The sequence below is a fragment of the Chanos chanos genome, chromosome 3, assembly GCF_902362185.1.
Source record: "Chanos chanos chromosome 3, fChaCha1.1, whole genome shotgun sequence".
Classification (NCBI taxonomy): Eukaryota; Metazoa; Chordata; class Actinopteri; order Gonorynchiformes; family Chanidae; genus Chanos; species Chanos chanos.
The window spans coordinates 1,877,750-1,893,400 of record NC_044497.1 but is presented as its reverse complement, the minus strand read 5'-3'; the positions used below and the strand labels follow the sequence as shown (position 1 = coordinate 1,893,400).

The 15,651-nt window shown below is 37.2% G+C and overlaps 1 protein-coding gene across 1 annotated transcript; it reads right to left on the bottom strand.

Annotated features, from left to right (window-relative positions):
* Nucleotides 1-174: 174 nt before the first annotated feature.
* On the bottom strand, nt 175-3,236 carry LOC115808775 (butyrophilin subfamily 1 member A1-like). Its single transcript, XM_030770252.1, has 3 exons — nt 3,151-3,236; nt 635-997; nt 175-200 (listed from the first exon to the last, which is right to left on the bottom strand). The coding sequence occupies exons 1-3, from the start codon at nt 3,191-3,193 to the stop codon at nt 175-177; spliced, it is 432 nt and encodes a 143-aa protein (XP_030626112.1). The 5' UTR covers nt 3,194-3,236.
* Nucleotides 3,237-15,651: the final 12,415 nt, after the last annotated feature.

Genomic DNA, 15,651 nt, shown 5'->3' with positions numbered 1-15,651 from the left:
GTAGTTACTACATGCAGGTCAGCATGCTAAAATTCATCTTAGCATTTACTAATCAGACTGAACATTAAACAAAATCATCCTTTAGACTGAAGTTCATCAGTAGGATTGGCTGATATTTGAGCCTTTTCTCAGTCTGCTTTAAAAAAACATTTTCTTCTCAGTCTCAGCTCAGTCTCACAAAGTCATCTCTACAGGGTTTACTGTTAACCAGGGTAAAGAGAAATGCATATGATTTATATGTGAGATATGTATCTATTAATCAGGACAGTGAGTGAGAATCAGGATTATCACTAATGTGTGAGCAGTAGAATGTTCATCATGGTTCTGACTTCCCCATGGATATAAACACTACTGAATCCGTCCCTGTTTCACACCACCCACTGAAAACTCATCTTTTCAGATTGTTTCCCAACTTTAGCTATTCCTAATTACTAAAATACTGCTTTTATTTTAGGACACGTCATAAATCATTACTGACACTTAAACCTGAGGGACACATATCATTAGTTCTCTTCTACTCAACATGAATGCACTTCCTGTAAATTACTCTGGATTAGAGCATTTGTTAAAGAAACAAAATTGCAATTTGTTGTTATCAGTAAAGCCCTCATTGTAATCAGCCCACAGCCCTTACCATAAATTTCCAGCAGAGTTTCTGATGTCACCTTTTTGTCTTCTCCATAGAGGACCATACACCTGTACTTTCCTTCATCAGCCCTCTGAACATCTCTCAGTGTCAGAGACACGTTTCCTCTCTGGAGTTCCTCCATGATCAGACTCACTCTGCCCTCATAGCCCCTCCCCTCTCTCACCTCTCCATTCTTATACTGGTAAATGCAGTAAATCCACTTAAACCACCTGATCTCCATGGTAACAGCACTGGTTTCAGGAGACAGGTAACAGGGCAGAGTGGCATCTTCATTCTTGACTTCAATGACAGTGTTAGGCCAGTAACAGGAGGAGGACGGATGTTTGTCAGGGACCAGATCAAATGATTCTGTTGAGAAATTCCAATAGACATTTCTCATCGATACACTCACTCACATATCAACATTTATTCATACAATATTAAAGAAAGTAAAACCAAAGGACTATAAGTGTGTTTTGAGGTTATTCTAGCTGTAAACTAGTTTCAGAATTTTTGAAGACATAAACTGTGTCTTAAGTTGAACTGATTCTGAGTCAAAATGCCATTTAAATACTTGGAAATAGTTCAAATATAAGTAAAATATACGTATACAATTATGAGAATATAGCAGAATATCAGGAAACATTTCGAACTTGAAATACCGCAGTGTCTTCGTAAAAGGAATTTTAAAATTCACCAGAAAAAGACACAGCATCAACCTCTGAATTCTCAGTGTTTGAAAGAAAATTCTGATGTTTTGCATTTTTCATGTACTTAGAAATATCAGGGAGCAGATTTGCATGAAGTACTTATCAGCACTCACTGTAAATTCAAATAAAAATTCAAAATATTTTTGCTCCAGTCTAATTTTCAGTCTTTGAAAGACAACGTTGATGTTTTATGATTTCCATGTAGTTAGACACATCAGGAATCAGGGTGGGTGACTGAGATGAGAGAACTTCCCCAGACCTTGACATTAGTATCATCTCTCTAGGGGGGCATCAGTCAGGTGTGTTTATCTTCATTAGTCAGTGACCCATAGCACTTCTTTTTTTTAGATTGAAGAGCAGGAAAATGGGACATACTCCCAAACAGGAGGTCACCTACTACACCCCATTAGACCAGTGCTCCCAAAGAGGGACTCACCAATACACCCCATTAGACCAGTGCTCCCAAACAGGAGGTCACCTAATACACCCCATTAGACCAGTTCTCCCAAAGAGGGACTCACCAGTACACCCCATTAGACTAGTGCTGGTGCACTGTGTTTGACTGTGGACTAACATAACTGGACTGGATCAAATTCTTCCCCCAGACTTGGCTCTTCCTTGTTTTTGTTGTTTTGCCAGGTTTCAGCACCATTTAAAAAACGTTCCATGCTAAATGTACAAAAACACCATCAAATGTGTCCTAGGTTCGTGGCAAATGTTTTAAAATCCACTGTTCATTAGTATTTAGAAGGCGTTCCTTGAAACAAGGAAACAGGAAACTGCATTTTAATACAAGGAAAAGTTATTGTACCATTGATTTTAAGCTAAGCTTTGTACTCCTAAATTTAATTTTTTTTTTTAATTTATGTTTACAAATATAAGTGAAAAGAAATTTATCGGATTAATACATGAATATGAATGAATGACGATGAAGAGTGAGACTGGTGACGTAAGGCGTCGACAGTAAGTTTACCATTACGCACCATATTTCTCTCACATTTTAATGACCCTAAATAAAACATTAAACATGAAACGGTGTGCGGAAGACAAAGAAAATGGGATTTTCGTTAAGCCTTTCGCATTGAAAAAAAAATCATTGTAAGGATTAATGTAAAACGTTTTCCGTTATATTTAGATTACGGCTTCTTTTTTTCCATGCCAGTATTTGTGACAAGTAAGGTGAGAGAGAAATTTAGCGATCCGAGGGGATTTTTTAATGCTGAGGGATTTCTTATAAAGTCTCATCGAGTAAGTCTTGGATGAAAACGCTCCTCCTATTTCACGAGTGCACAGACTGACTTCGGTAGCATTATTTATTTAGCCTATTTCCCGTTAAACGTTTTAGGTTGTCCGGGTAAACAGGCCACTTTCTACAAGCGAGTGGACAATATTAATGACCATTTTTCGCCTTATTAAACCCCACGCAGTGACTTCGTTTCGTAGGAGTAACTGGAGTACACTAGCTGTGCCTCCCGAGTTAGCGACAGCATGCAAAAAGAAAAGAAAATACGAATAAATTGAATTTGGACCAACGTCCAAGACCGAGACAAGTCCGAGTACGAATATCGACAAGTCCAAGACCTCTCCGAGGCCATAGAAATACGTGTCATGTCCACATGCGGGTCAAAGATCAAATTAGAGTGTTACAGCCCTCGTGCTACACTCCGACATTCATTCCGAAGTCCCTGGCTTTAGAGATGAACTGTCTTAATGCTGCTGCTGCGGACACGGTTGGCTTCTCTCAGTTATAATCACAGACATGTTTTTTTTTTTTTTTTTTTTAAATCTGTTGTGAAATTAAAGAGCTCTTACCTGCTCGTGTCTCTAATGGTTGCTGTGATTCTGACTCTTCCATTTGGCCTAAATTAAAAGTTTAACTGGTATGTTCAACTCTCAGATCCAGAGTGTTCATACAGTCCACACTACACTGAACTGATTTCAATCCTGTCATATCAAAATCAGTTGTAGTAATTTAATGGCAGCCTAATGTTAGCTGGATGAATGTTCAGAGATTTTCTCATTCATTTTAGTTTCTCTTTCTGGGATGTCTTTATCTGGAGAGTAAAGTACAGGTGTGGGTGTGGACAAGAGCATATTGACACAGTGACAGATTCCTGTACAGGAAGTTTATTTCAGAGCATGGTGCCTCACAACACTCTGTGAGATTATGTCATTAAGTTCAGTGTTTTCTGTCCTTTTCTTTACTGTACTGGAGTCACAATAATACATATATTTCCAGTTAAATGGTTTACTGGTGAAGGAATTTGTTATTTGAATTTCACCATATTACCACCCCTCTCTCTCTTTCTCTCTCTCGCTCTCTTTTTTTCTAGTCATCTCTTTATGTGTCTAATCTTCATCATCTCATCTTTCCCTCACATCTCTCTCTTGCTCTGTCTCTTCACACTGTAATGTTTTCTGTCTCTTCACACTGTAATGTTTTCTGTCTTTTCATTTTTATCTGTGACTCTACACTGATCAGACTGCTCTATTACCCCAGTACTCTCTGTGTGTCAATCATTAAATACATTCAGATATTCCTTATGTCTCAAACCAAAGGAGAGATCAAATGACTTAAAAAAAAAAACCCAAAGAAAATCAAATACACACAGCATCACATTTTATAACCAGGCTGGCCAGTTGAGCTCCGGATACACGCAGTATACTAAAGTTTACAAAGGAAATAATGGGTACACAAATATCCAACCAAATCTTTTGTGAATCCACACCCCAAATGTATAGGTAAAATTCTCTTGGTTGAATCTAAGAGATGACAAAGCAGTGTCTCCATCACCTGTTCAAAGTGTGAATTACATCTTCCTTTAGTTTGTTCATCATGCATTGTCCCCTCTGACACAATAACATGAAAAAAACTGTTTGACCTCAGTGAAATATTTAAGCTCTCATAAATATAAAGAAATAGATAAGTACAATAAATACTAATATATATATATATATATATATATATAGATAGATAGATAGATAGATAGATAGATAGATAGATAGATAGATTATTCCCCCCTCGCCTCTGTGGGTGGTCTTCTTTCCCCTCCAAGCTTGGGTCCTCTACCAGAGGCCTGGGAGCTTGAGGGTCCTGCGCAGTATCTTAGCTGTTCCTAGACGTTTTTCTGGGATCTGTTGGAGCCACTCTCCCAGTTTGGGGGTCACAGCTCTGAGTGTTCCGATTACCACAGGGACCACTGTTACCTTCACCTTTCACATCTTTTCTAGCTCTTCTTTCAGCCCTTGGTATTTCTTAGGCTTCTCGTCCCTTCTTCCTGATATTGCTGTCACTTGGGACTTGGCTTTCTTCTTCTGCTTGTCCACCACTAGTATGTCTGGTTGATTAGCCATAACCAGCTTGTCAGTCTGTATCAGGATGTCCCACAGGATCTTAGCCCTGTTGTTCTCCACCACCTTCGAGAGTGTTTCCCATTTTGACCTTGGGACTTCCAGTTCATACTCAGCACAGATGTCTCTGTATACTATGCCAGCCACTTGGTTATGGCGTTCCTTGTACGCCCTGCCTGCTAGTGTCTTACATCACGCTGGATTGTGTCAGGGACGTCTTTGCACAGCATGTACCTGGGGTCCTGCCTGGTGTGGTAAACCTCAGCCTCTATTGATCTTGGACTCGGGGCCTGTTCCTGCGCTGCCATGATCAGTGCCTCTGTGCTGTCCTTCAGTCCAGCCTTATCCAGCCATCGGTAGGATGTCAGCCACTTCCTCTGTCTGATGGTGATACAGGCTGTGCAGGGGCTTGTCCTTCCATGTTGGTTCCTGCTCCTGTCCTTCTTCCTTCAGAGGTTTCTGCTGCCTGAGGTATTCACTAAGCACTTCATCGCTTGGGGCCATCTTCCTGATGTAGTCTTGGATCTTTGTTGTCTCATCCGGGATAGTGGCTCTGACACTCACTAGTCATCGGCCTCCCTCATTCCGCTTAGTGTCCAGTCTCAGGATGCTGGATTTGGGGTGAAATCCTCCATGCATTGTAAGGAGCTTTCTTGTCTTGATGTCTCTTCCTTTGGCCAGCTTATTACTCCAGTGGGGTATCTGATGACTGGCAGGGCGTAGGTGTTGATAGCCCAGACCTTGTTTTTCCCATTCAGCTGACTTCTCAGGACTTGCCTTACTCTCTGCAGGTATTTGGCAGTCGCTGCTTTCCTAGTTACCTCTTCATAATTCCCATTTGCCTGTGGGATTATATATATATACATACGCACACACACACACACACACACACACACACACACATATGCATATATAAACAAACTCTGAGTTATAAAGTCTGCAGGCAGAGAGGTTTATGTTGTAGAAGATTGTGGTTTTATTTTTGTAACATTAAACTAGAGACAACAAAAAAACATTAGTCACATTTAGAGCATGTGGACTACAGCATACAACTCTGTAGAAACACGTGTACTGTAGCTTGCATTGAAATGCTACTTATTTATTTATTTATTTATTTATTTATTTTGGAGTAAATGCTTGCGGATATGGACAAGGACAAGAGCATGCTGAAAATGTTTCACAATTAAAGACCCTCTGTAGGAGTGTTATGTGGCCCAGTGGTGTTTCGGTGGACTGCATAAGACTCTGTGAGATTTTGTCATTAAACACAGTCTTTTCTTCATTACTTTACTGCACTTGAGAGAAAGGAATAAATTAATACATAGTTATGTAGGTTTACAGGTGAAGTAGACGGTCGTTTGAATGTTGCTAGAGCTTAATGCCTTTCCTCCTCTTTGACAGAAGAGGTAATCAAACTGTTTTCTCTCTTTTCTCTGTTTCTGTCTGCTCCATCATCATCTGTCATTTCCTTTACTTTCTGCTCTTTTCTCCAGTTTTCCTTTTCGTCACTTCATTTTTAAAATTGTTATTTATTACTGACTCAGATCAGTCCAGCTCTTGCAGCCTTGGTGCTCCCCCCTGTCCTGATACACACCGCCTGCTAGTCAGGCTGTCACGGCTGGAGTGTGGTGCAGGACCTGAGTGCAAGACACAATGATGAAGGTGACAAAAAGGAGAGCCTCAGTATTTCCAACCAGACCATGCTCCATTTTTCCCTCTGTGGTAAAATGTGTCACTTCCTGTTCCAGCCAGAATGGCTGAGCCAATCAAATTGTGCCACATAATAGGTCCACAAACAGTTAATTAGGATTTCTCTCTTTCATGTACTGTACTGGATTCTATAGTGAGAGCTAAATGTACAGATGCATTATATGTGAATGTGAGAGCCTTTTATTGGGAGTGGTAGGGCTATCTACTGACTCTCACGGGTAAAGTGCACAATACAGTTAATCCCACTAGATTATATTTGTACATTCATCCAAATCCCTTCACCAGGAGATCATACAGATTTGTACTGCCAAATGTACAGTAGACTAAACTTGAGCCGCAGAGTATATCCTCCTCCCATGTTTGTAAACTTTTAAAGTTTACATTATTCTGTGCTCTTCATCTTAATTAATTCTACAGCATAGTCGTTGTTCCTCATGGATGTCATATCTCCTTTTGTTCAGCGTCTCTCCACAATCTCACCTCCAGTCCTCCATTCTCCACTGTTCTACCTTCTTTTCATCTTCCTCACTGCAGAACACTCACTCACTTAATCTCTCCTCTTTCACTTCAACCAGTTTGTCTGTTTCTGAGGTGTCACCTTCACGTCCCACTGAAAAGAAAGAGAGAGAGAGAGAGAGAGAGAGAGAGAGAGAAACTCTATAGTAAGAAAACTTTTTTTCCTTGTTCACAATCCACGCACATACCACCACTGACCCCAGACTCAAAACAGAACAAGGGGAAATTTTTTATAAGCAAACCAAAAACTGGCTTCTTTACACCTGATCGACAGAGCTGTGAATCGTAGTGACATGATGATAATTCTGTCTGATCTGGAGATTATGTCACTTCACTGGGATGAGTGACCATAGTGTCACTGTTTAGAAAGATTACATTTCATTTTCACTTTGTTTGGAGACAGAAGGTTTTAGGAAGGAAATTAAAAACCAGGAAATAATAATTAAATAAATAAGGAACTATATTTCCCATTAGACATATACGAGTAGATGGCAGCAAGTCTGCAGATATGGAGAACAGTTTAAATCACAAAGATCCAAATCAAAGGACACCTGTCGGTGGTAAGAAAAATAGTGGAAATGATGATCACATCAGCTCCTTTGAAACTGATAAATAAAAGTTAAAGGAAAACACACCTGTAGGGGGAAGAACTTCAATACTTCCTCTTTTTTTGACTGAAAGTTTAGGACAGAACACAAACAGAATATTAGTATTAACAAACAGTCAATAAGCCTATGCAAAATGACTTACAAACATTGTTGGAAAGAAAGGGTGCTAATATTCACCACATGGTCGTGCTGTCTCCTGGTCTTTCTCCCACACTTTCTTTTCTCTTTCCTCTAGTTTCTTTTCTCTTTCCTCAAGTTGTTTTTCTCTTCTGTCTAGCCACTCTTCTCGTTCATCCAGTCTTATGTCTCTCTCATCTGCTCTTTTTTCTTGTTCACATAATCTTTTTTCTCTCTCTTCTACTTGTTTTTCTCTTCTATCCAACTTTATTTCTTTTTCATCTAATCTTCTTCCTTTCTCGTTTATTTCTTTTTCTATTTGTTGTCGTTTCCAGCCTATGTCTTCTTTGCCTATTTCATAACGATCTCTCCTACCTAGTTTTAAAGGAGAAGAAAAATGAAGTTGTAACATCGTAAACACACACAAACAAATCTTTATTTTCACATACACATGTATGTTACATGTGCTACATGCGTGTTCATTCTTGTTGACAAGAATATTAAGATTGATGACAAAATGCGTATGATTTCGTTGCCTTGACATTAACAAGTCAGTTATGTATGATTATGACTTATAATAATGGGTCATTCTCTATCATATCAGGCTTATTAATCTAGTTACTGTGATATGCACATGCTTTAAAATACTGTATCCAAGATTGAGCAGTCAGAAATCTTTACACTAATCACAAGTAGTACACTGAGAATGAACATGAGCTGATTAGCTGCAAAACCAAGAACAGTGATGAAATTATGGCACGTAGCATTGTAAAATGTCATACCTTCGTCTGATAATGAAAGAGGTGAAGGTAAAAGTTTTCTGGGCAGTAATGGAGGTGATTTATATAAAACGTCTGTGAAATAGAAGAGAAAACAGAGGAGAGATAGCAAAAGAGTTATTGGATCACAGTTTTTCTTTAAACTGTCATTATTTCTTTAAATCAATAAACTCTAGTGTTGTCCTACACAACAGAATTTAAAGAGTTTACAAATAAGCAAAATGAAAGCACTCTTCTGGGCAAATGGAGAGCTTATTCATTCTTTGGTGGAGTTAACATGCTCATAACTTTCTATAGTGCAGTAACTAATTGTAGTTTATTTGTTCAGATCTTTCTGTAGTGCAGTAACTAATTGTAGTTTTTTTGCTCAGATCTTTCTATAGTGCAGTAGAATGTCATAATGTTGCAAGTCATTTGTCTTCTTTAATATGGCGCTGTTATGACCCTGAGTCATAAATGTGTATTATTTTGTGTGCTGCTGTTTTTCTCCCCCTGCCTGTGTGTGGTGCTGTTTCCTCCCCCTGCCTATGTACGGTGCTACCCTCCCCTGTCTGGTGTGTTTTCCCCGTATGTCTCTGTCCCTTTTAATGTGTTGTTTTGCAGGTGGCGGTCGGGGATTGGCCCACAGCTTGACAGCGCCGGTTTTAAAAAGACGCTACATCCAGATGCCGGTTGCCCCCGCTTTTCCTGGCCAATTTGACCATGTCTTTTCATTGTGCTTTTCGCTAACTCATTGTGTGTGTTTTTTGGAGAAATATTTGTTTTATAGATTGTAAATCTTTATTTGTGTGTTTGTAATTTTCGTTGTGTTAGGTTCTGGTAGATTTTCGTTGTATATATTGTAAATCATTTTCGTAGGAACAGTCCGGGTAGTTGTAGGGGGTGTGAAGCAATTTATGTTTGTTCTTCTTTTCTCCTGTTGTTTTCATTAGGGAGGTAGGGAAGAATTCTGTATTTTATTTTTCTTTTATTTTTGGGAAGTAGTTTATTTAGTTTGGAAATTATAGATTGTTTTGGTTGTTGTTTTGGCCGCGCTCACCCCCAACACTCTTCACTACCACCTTTGTAAATAAATCACTTTTTGGACTGCATTCGCTGGCACGGGTCATCACAGGGAATGGGGAAAGGGGAGTCACTTATGTTATGCTCGGTAACCCCTAGGTTGGGCATAACAGGTGCACCCATTCATACAAGCCACACACTGAAAATTCAGTTTCTGAATAAGCAAAACTGTGCAGATGTAAAACATTATAATATTTGTAAGCCTCGTTTCATAAATACGCTAAAGTATGGCTGTGTAACCTATGTAATTACAGTGATTCTGCCACCTGTAGCTGAGAGGAAAAGGTAGTGACTTGGAGAAGGAGAGAATCCCACCGCAGCCTGTACAAGTGTTTGTGTGATCCCAAAAATAATGTTTTATAGCTGTTGTTTTCACCTTAAAACCAACATTTATATTTCATTTTGTAACGAGTGATAGATGTTCATTCTTGTTGACAAAACCTAAGAATATTAAGAATATTACATGCTTTAAAATACTGTATCCAAGACTGAGCAGTCAGAAATGTTTACACTAATCACAAGTAGTACACTGAGAATGAACATGAGTTGATTTGCTCCAAAACCAAGATCCGGCATGAAATTCTATGACATAGCATTGTAAGATATCATACCTGTGGGCTTTGATGAAAAATTTAGAGGAGAAAGTCCTGTGAAATAGAAGAGAAAACAGAGGAGAAATAGCAAAAGTGTTATTGGATCACAGTTTTTCTTTAAACTCATTATTTCTTTAAATCAATAAACTCTAGTGTTGTCCTACACAACAGAATTTAAAGAGTTTACAAATAAGCAAAATGAAAGCACTCTTCTGGGCAAATGGAGAGCTTATCCATTCTTTAAACTTGGTGGAGTTAACATGCTCATAACTTTCTATAGTGCAGTAACTAATTGTAGTTTATTTGTTCAGATCTTTCTATAGTGCAGTAACTAACTGTAGTTTATTTGTTCAGATCTTTCTATAGTGCAGTAACTAACTGTAGTTTATTTGTTCAGATCTTTCTGTAGTGCAGTAACTAATTGTAGTTTATTTGTTCAGATCTTTCTATAGTGCAGTAACTAATTGTAGTTTATTTGTTCAGATCTTTCTATAGTGCAGTAGAATGTCATAATGTTGTAAGCCATTTGATTTATTTAATATGGTGCACAAATTCATTACAGGCCACACACTGAAAATTCAATGACCGAATAAGTAAAACTGTGCAGATGTAAAACACTATAATATTTGTAAGCCTCGTTTCATAAATATGCTAAAGTATGACTGTGTAACCTATGTAATTACAGTGATTCTGCCACCTGTAGCTGAGGAGAAAAGGGAGTGACTTGGAGAAGGAGAGAATCCCACTGCAGCCTGAACACATGCTTGTGTGGTTCAGAATATATTATATAACTGTTTTCACCTTAAAACCAACATTTATATTTCATTTTGTAATGAGTGATAGGTTAGTCAGGCTTTGATATAAAACACATACACACACATGCACGCACACACACACACACACACACACAAATATTCGTTAGATGCATTACACGTATGTTCATTCTTGTTGACAAAACCTAAGAATATTAAGAATATTAAGATTGTTGACAAAATGCGTATGATTTAGTTGCCTTGACATTAACAAGTCAGTTATGTATGATTATGACTTATAATAATGGGTCATTCTCTATCATATCAGGCTTATTAATCTAGTCACTGTGATATGCACATGCTTTAAAACACTGTATCCAGGACTGAGCAGTCAGAAATTTTTACGCTAATCACAAGTAGTACACTGAGAACGAACATGAGTTGATTAGCTCCAAAACCAAGAACAGGGATGAAATCATGGCACGTAGCATTGTAAAATGCCATACCTCTGAAAAATGATGAAAGAATTACAGGAGAAGGTCCTGTGAAATAGAAAAGAAAACAGAGGAGAAATAGCAAAAGTGTTACTGGATCACAGTTTTTCTTGAATCTGTCATTATTTCTTTAAATCAGTAAACTCTAGTGTTGTCCTACAAATTTACAAATAAGCAAAATGAAAGCACTCTTCTGGGCAAATGGAGAGCTTATCCATTCTTTAAACCTGGTGGAGTTAACATGCTCATAACTTTCTATGGTGCAGTAACTAATTGTAGTTTATTTGTTCAGATCTTTCTGTAGTGCAGTAACTAATTGTAGTTTATTTGTTCAGATGTTTCTGTAGTGCAGTAACTAATTGTAGTTTATTTGTTCAGATCTTTCTATAGTGCAGTAACTAATTGTAGTTTATTTGTTCAGATCGTTCTCTAGTGCAGTAACTAATTGTAGTTTATTTGTTCAGATGTTTCTGTAGTGCAGTAACTAATTGTAGTTTATTTGTTCAGATCTTTCTATAGTGCAGTAACTAATTGTAGTTTATTTGTTCAGATCTTTCTATAGTGCTGTAACTAATTGTAGTTTATTTGTTCAGATCTTTCTATAGTGCAGTAGAATGTCATAATGTTGTAAGTCATTTGCCTTCTGTAATATGGTGCACACATTCATTACAAGCCACACACTGAAAATTCAATGACCGAATAAGCAAAACTGTGCAGATGTAAAACACTATAATATTTGTAAGCCTCGTTTCATAAATATGCTAAAATATGGCTGTGTAGCCTATGTAATTACAGTGATTCTGCCACCTGTAGCTGAGGAGAAAGGGAGTGACTTGGAGAAGGAGAGAATCCTACTGCAGCCTGAACACATGCTTGTGTGGTTCAGAATATATTATATAACTGTTTTCACCTTAAAACCAACATTTATATTTCATTTTGTAATGAGTGATAGGTTAGTCAGGCTTTGATATAAAACACATACACACACATGCACGCACACACACACACACACACACACAAATATTCGTTAGATGCATTACACGTATGTTCATTCTTGTTGACAAAACCTAAGAATATTAAGAATATTAAGATTGTTGACAAAATGCGTATGATTTAGTTGCCTTGACATTAACAAGTCAGTTATGTATGATTATGACTTATAATAATGGGTCATTCTCTATCATATCAGGCTTATTAATGTAGTCACTGTGATATGCACATGCTTTAAAACACTGTATCCAAGATTGAGCAGTCAGAAATCTTTATGCTAATCGCAAGTAGTGCACTGGTAGTGAACATGAGCTAATTAGCTGCAAAACCAAGAACAGGGATGAAATTATGGCACGTAGCATTGTAAAATGTCATACCTTCGTCTGATAATGAAAGGGGTGAAGGTAAAGGTCTTGTGGGCAGTAATGGAGGTGATTTAGATAAATCGTCTGTGAAATAGAAGAGAAAACAGAGGAGAAATAGCAAAAGTGTTATTGGATCACAGTTTTTCCTTAAACTGTCATTATTTCCTTAAATCAATAAACTCTAGTGCTGTCCTACACAACAGAATTTAAAGAGTTTACAAATAAGCAAAATGAAAGCACTCTTCTGGGCAAATGGAGAGCTTATTCATTCTTTGGTGGAGTTAACATGCTCATAACTTTCTATAGTGCAGTAACTAATTGTAGTTTATTTGTTCAGATCTTTCTATAGTGCAGTAACTAATTGTAGTTTATTTGTTCAGATCTTTCTATAGTGCAGTAACTAATTGTAGTTTATTTGTTCAGATCTTTCTGTAGTGCAGTAGCTAATTGTAGTTTATTTGTTCAGATCTTTCTATAGTGCAGTAACTAATTGTAGTTTATTTGTTCAGATCTTTCTATCGTGCAGTAACTAACTGTAGTTTATTTGTTCAGATCTTTCTATAGTGCAGTAACTAATTGTAGTTTATTTGTTCAGATCTTTCTATAGTGTAGTAGAATGTCATAATGTTGTAAGTCATTTGCCTTCTGTAATATGGTGCACACATTCATTACAAGCCTCACACTAAAAATTCAATGACCGAATAAGCAAAACTGTGCAGATGTAAAACACTATAATATTTGTAAGCCTCGTTTCATAAATATGCTAAAATATGGCTGTGTAGCCTATGTAATTACAGTGATTCTGCCACCTGTAGCTGAGGAGAAAAGGGAGTGACTTGGAGAAGGAGAGAATCCCACTGCAGCCTGAACACATGCTTGTGTGGTTCAGAATATAATATTATATAACTGTTTTCACCTTAAAGCCAACATTTATATTTCATTTTGTAACGAGTGATTGATGAGTCAGTCTTTAATATAAAACACATATGCACACACAAACACACACACACACACACACCCACACACACACACACACAAATATTCGTTAGATGCATTACATGTATGCTCATTCTTGTTGACAAAACCTAAGAATATTAAGACTGATGACAAAATGCGTATGATTTAGTTGCCTTGACATTAACAAGTCAGTTATGTATGATTACGACTTATAATAATGGGTCATTCTCTATCATATCAGGCTTATTAATCTAGTCACTGTGATATGCACATGCTTTAAAATACTGTATCCAAGACTGAGCAGTCAGAAATCTTTACGCTAATCACAAGTAGTACACTGAGAATGAACATGAGCTGATTTGCTCCAAAACCAAGAACAGTGATGAAATTATCGGAAGTAGCATTGTAAGATATCATACCTGTGGGCTTTGATGAAAAATTTAGAGGAGAAAGTCCTGTGAAGTAGAAGAGAAAACAGAGGAGAGATACAAAAAGTGTTATTGGATCACAGTTTTTCCTTAAACTGTCATTATTTCCTTAAATCAATAAACTCTAGTGTTGTCCTACACAATAGAATTTAAATATTTTACAAATAAGCAAAATGAAAGCACTCTTCTGGGCAAATGGAGAGCTTATCCATGCTTTAAACCTGGTGGAGTTAACATGCTCATAACTTTCTATAGTGCAGTAACTAATTGTAGTTTATTTGTTCAGATCTTTCTATAGTGCAGTAGAATGTCATAATGTTGTATGTCATTTGACTTCTTTAATATGGTGCACCCATTCATTACAAGCCTCACACTGAAAATTCAATGACCGAATAAGCAAAACTGCGCAGATGTAAAACACTATAATATTTGTAAGCCTTGTTTCATAAATATGCTAAAATATGGCTGTGTAACCTATGTAATTACAGTGATTCTGCCACCTGTAGCTGAGAAGAAAAGGGAGTGACTTGGAGAAGGAGAGAATCCCACTGCAGCCTGAACACATGCTTGTGTGGTTCAGAATATAATATTATATAACTGTTGTTTTCACCTTAAAACCAACATTTATATTTCATTTTGTAACGAGTGATAGATGAGTCAGGCCTTAATACAAAACACATATGCACACACAAACACACACACACACACATACACACACAAATATTCGTTAGATGCATTACATGTATGTTCATTCTTGTTGACAAAACCTAAGAATATTAAGAATATTAAGATTGACGACAAAATGTGTATGATTTAGTTGCCTTGACATTAACAAGTCAGTTATGTATGATTATGACTTATGATAATGGGTCATTCTCTATCATATCAGGCTTATTAATGTAGTCACTCTGATATGTACATGCTTTAAAATACTGTATCCAAGACTGAGCAGTCAGAAGTGTTTACACTAATCACAAGTAGTACACTGAGAATGAACATGAGCTGATTTGCTCCAAAACCAAGAACCGGGATGAAATTATGGCACGTAGCATTGTAAAATGTCATACCAGTGTGCGGTGATGAAAGAAATAGAGATGAAAATCCTGTGAAATAGAAGAGAAAACAGAGGAGAAATAGCAAAAGAGTTATTGGATCACTGTTTTTCCTTAAACTGTCATTATTTCTTTAAATCAATAAACTCTAGTGCTGTCCTACACAACAGAATTTAAAGAGTTTACAAATAAGCAAAATGAAAGCACTCTTCTGGGCAAATGGAGAGCTTATCCATTCTTCAAACCTGGTGGAGTTAACATGCTCATAACTTTCTATAGTGCAGTAACTAATTGTAGTTTATTTGATTCAGATCTTTCTATAGTGCAGTAACTAATTGTAGTTTATTTGTTCAGATCTTTCTATAGTGCAGTAGCTAATTGTAGTTTATTTGTTCAGATCTTTCTATAGTGCAGTAACTAATTGTAGTTTATTTGTTCAGATCGTTCTCTAGTGCAGTAACTAATTGTAGTTTATTTGTTCAGATGTTTCTGTAGTGCAGTAACTAATTGTAGTTTATTTGTTCAGATCTTTCTATAGT

Bases quoted from the DNA above. Each gene is read 5' to 3' on its own strand.
- LOC115808775 (XM_030770252.1), bottom strand. From the start codon at position 3,193: ATGGAAGAGTCAGAATCACAGCAACCATTAGAGACACGAGCAG. The intron at 998-3,150 runs GTAAGAGCTCTT...ATTTCTCAACAG, and splicing joins ACCATTAGAGACACGAGCAG to AATCATTTGATCTGGTCCCT. The intron at 201-634 runs GTAAGGGCTGTG...CCTGGTTAACAG, and splicing joins AACTCTGCTGGAAATTTATG to TAAACCCTGTAGAGATGACT.